General features: G+C 48.1%; 1 protein-coding gene across 1 annotated transcript; it reads right to left on the bottom strand.

The window, feature by feature from the left end:
- Positions 1–400: 400 nt before the first annotated feature.
- On the bottom strand, positions 401–1,252 carry LOC124721211. Its single transcript, XM_047246063.1, has one exon. It carries the CDS (start codon positions 1,230–1,232, stop codon positions 894–896), a length of 339 nt encoding a protein of 112 aa, XP_047102019.1. The 5' UTR covers positions 1,233–1,252; the 3' UTR covers positions 401–893.
- Between the last annotated feature and the right edge of the window lie 2,638 nt (positions 1,253–3,890).

Raw genomic sequence — 3,890 nt, 5'->3', positions numbered from 1 at the left:
GCGTGAAAGATCTCTTGCGTGCGTCGTCTGGTGACGATCGTGTGCTCAGCCGCCATTTTCGTCATGCTTGGCCTCGCAGGTCCCCAGACCTCAGTCCGTGCGATTATTGGCTTTGGGGTTACCTGAAGTCGCAAGTGTATCGTGATCGACCGACATCTCCAGGGATGCTGAAAGACAACATCCGACACCAATGCCTCACCATAACTCCGGACACGCTTTACAGTGCTGTTCACAACATTATTCCTCGACTACAGCTATTGTTGAGGAATGATGGTGGACATATTGAGCATTTCCTGTAAAGAACATCATATTTGCTTTGTCTTACTTTGTTATGCTAATTATTGCTATTCCGGCCAGACGAAGCACCATCTGTCGGACATTTTTTGAACTTTTGTATATTTTTGGTTAAATAAAACCCCATGTCATTCCAAGCATGTGTGTCAATTTGTACCTCTCTATCTACATTACTCTGTGATTTATTCAGTTTTCAAATTTATACTGACTTTTTGATCACCCGGTATATGTTGTCAGTGATAGTGTCATGTAAGTCCACACGAAATGAGCTGCTTCGGAGGAAACTTTTGCTTAGTACGGACTTTGAGAGTTCCTGATTTCATTTCGTAATAAAGTTGGTGGAGAAAGAATCATTCGTGATTTATGTTTTAGACGTATACCGTGCAGTGTGTATTGTTCCACCCGAATTCGATGACCCTCTCTACAACAGCAGTCGGTCGAGTACGTGTAAGTGTGCACCGAGAAAGAAACGTTTATCGGTTTCTTCGTACGCTTAGGAAGAAATGGTAACGTGTGTGTCCGTGATGACGTCGATGACGGGTGTGAGGGATAGACACACAGAACCCGGCAGGGAGGAGGCGGGAACCCCGCTGCTGCCCTCACCGGCGGCGGGCGAGCCCCGCGTTCTTCAGGATGGAGAAGATCTTGGCGCGCGGAATCTTCTCCGCCTCGCGCTCGCGCACTTGCATCTCCTCGGGCGTGAACCAGCTCTCTTTGGCGAGCGCCGCCTCGATGCGAGGGTTCTTGTAGAAGGGGTTCTGCAAGGCGGGCGGCAGCCGCGCCTCGGCCTCCGCGTTCAGCACGACAGCGCGGTGCTGCAGAGCCCTGCGCGAGTCCGCGACCGGCGCCGCCGCCAGCGGCAGAGGCACTCCGAACGCGGGCGCCGGCACGAAGAACTGCGCGCGGGCCACCGCCGCCGCGCACGCCACCACGCACATCGCACACACCAGCTGACGCATCTTCACTGCACACACAAAGAGGCACGCTGTAAACGTGGCAACTGGAGAACACAAACGAGCGGCATGTACTGCCGGGTCACATTATAAAATGAAATGAAAGTAATATTGGCGCTTAAAATTCCGTCGACAGCGAGGTCATAAGAGACGGAGCACAATTTCAATTTGCGAAAGGATGGGGAAGGAAATCGGCCGTGACCTTTTGAAAGGAACCCTACAACAATTTGCCTGGATCGATTTAGGGAAGTCATGATGATGATGATGATGAAGTCCCATAATCCTTGACAAAGCGTAGGGGAGGATGCGGGAGACCCGCACCGCTGTACTAGGCAAGGTCCTACTGGAGGTGGTTTGCCATTGCCTTTCTCCGACCGTAATGGGGATGAATGATGATGATGAAGACGGCACAACAACACCCAGTCATCTAGAGGCAGGTGAAAATCCCTGACTCCGCCGGGAATCGAACCCGGGACCCCGTGCTCGGTAAGCGAGAACGCTACCGCGAGACCACGACCTGTCATGGGAAACCTAAATCTGGATGGCCGGACGCAGCTTTGAACCATAGCCCTCCTGAATGGGAGTCCAGTGTTCTGTGCACCTCGCTGGATGGGTCACATTATGACGGTGATACGGGAGGGGGGGGGGGGGGGGTGTAATGAGGGACATAACAACTCCCCTGCCCTCCCCAATCGTATATTTTACCCAAAGCGTTCCCTCTGAATATACGTCAATTTCCAAATTTCTCAGTTATCTTTTGGAGAATAAAGTAGCATGAGAACAAAGAGTCTTGCAAATGGTAAGAAACTCTATATAATGGTAGGGCACTTGCCCGTGAAAGGCAAAGGTCCTGAGTTCGAGTCTCGGTCCCGCACACACTTTTAATCTGCCGGGAAGTTTTATATATAATTATTATAATATTTCTGTAGCTACCACTAACCCGTCAAATCACAAATACACTGGTGTCCAAAATTAAAGCAAGATACCGATATCGAGGAGGATCACTGATGGTGTGGGCAGGGATTATGTTGATCACTCGAACATCTCTTCATGAAACTGTATGGGTGAATCGGAAAGGTTTTACTGATGTCGTATCGTGACGAGGTCTTGGCACTTAATACACGGTTGTTGCGAAGTACTGTGCGTCCAGACTTCGTACTGATGGACGACAATGCTCGACCGCATGGAGCAGGAGTGGTTGATGTTTTCTTGGAAACGGAGGATACGGCACGCATGGCGTTGCATGCTCGCTCTCCCGATTTGAATCCCATAGAGCGTGTTCAAATGGCTCTGAGCACTATGGGACTTAACTTCCGAGGTCATCAGTCCCCTAGAACTTAAAACTACTTAAACCTAACTAACCTAAAGACATCACACACATCCATGCCCGGGGAAGGATTCGAACCTGCGACCGAAGCTGTCGCGCGGTTCCAGACTGTAGCGCCCAGAACCGCTCGCCGCCCCCCCCCCCCTCCCCCGCCGGCATAGAGCATGTCTGGGATGCACTAGAGAGATGGGTTGCATCACGTCAGCATCCACCAATCACTCTCCAAGATTTGCGAGCAGATCCGCAGGAAGAATGAGCGTTATTGCCTCAACATGCCACTGATGACGTTATTCACAGCACGCTCTGTCGCTGTCTGGTCTGTATTGCTGCCAGAGGTGCTCACACGCCATAGTGAGAACATTAACCAGTTGCCAGAATGTGTGTGCAAATTTGTTAAGTTGGGAAAAATGAAGAACATCTTCGTCTACTGTTATGCATGTTGCAGTTGTTTACGTTCTATGTTCTTTACATTGTTTCTACTTTGCTATGACCTGTTTATACTGTTCTGTGGCTGAATAAACGCAAACTTGCAAAATTTCCGTTTGTTGCTTTAATTTTGGACACCAGTGTAATATCTGTAGCAGTTCTGCAGTGCACATCATCTTCTTAGTGGTACGTAGTGTGGGCTGTATCGAGAGAATTTCAACATTCAAGAAATAGTGTCTACGTTGTGGTCTGGACAGATGATATTTCCAAAACAGAAATTTACGTAAGAGCTATCGAAGGTACGATGGAAGGTAAGAAGAAAATGGGAGGTAGAAGAATAAAAACGCTGGATGAAGAGAAAAGAGGAAGATACCAGATCACAAAGCAGTTGCCCTGGAACAAGACAGGGTGTAGAAGGCAATGGTGTTAGGAACTTGCCAATACTCAGAACCCCTTAAGATTGTGATTGAGTATTGGCCACATGGATTTCCTTGTGTCCTCAGCAGCTGAGGGAAACATTCTGGACAGTAAAGGTGCACATTCAAAGGCTCTCAACAACAAATCTGGCAAGGCTCGGAAGTTCATAGGTAGAATGCCCAAACCAGGGGAAATTGAGAAAGAAGAGTCAAAAGGGAAAGTAAGAAAGCATAAGACACAGATTGACTTTCCCGAGTGAAGACGGAAGCGACTGAAACAAACATAATTCCCTCTATTTACGTACTTTCATATCTGTAGTCTGCAGACCTGTCTTCACAACCGTAGTTCTACACGAAAAACAGACAACTATGAGTGCACACTTTGAATATATATATATAAAATAAATGATTATGCTGTCAAAGTTTTTCGGGTACGCTACTATTATACCGGGTGATCAAAAAGACAGTATAAAT

The sequence above is a fragment of the Schistocerca piceifrons genome, chromosome X (assembly GCF_021461385.2).
Source record: "Schistocerca piceifrons isolate TAMUIC-IGC-003096 chromosome X, iqSchPice1.1, whole genome shotgun sequence".
NCBI classification, from domain to species: domain Eukaryota; kingdom Metazoa; phylum Arthropoda; class Insecta; order Orthoptera; family Acrididae; genus Schistocerca; species Schistocerca piceifrons.
Note: the sequence above shows the minus strand (reverse complement) of the source record. Positions and strands in the feature narration are given on the sequence as shown.

Bases quoted from the DNA above. Each gene is read 5' to 3' on its own strand.
- LOC124721211 (XM_047246063.1), bottom strand. From the start codon at position 1,232: ATGTGCGTGGTGGCGTGCGCGGCGGCGGTGGCCCGCGCGCAGTTCTTC.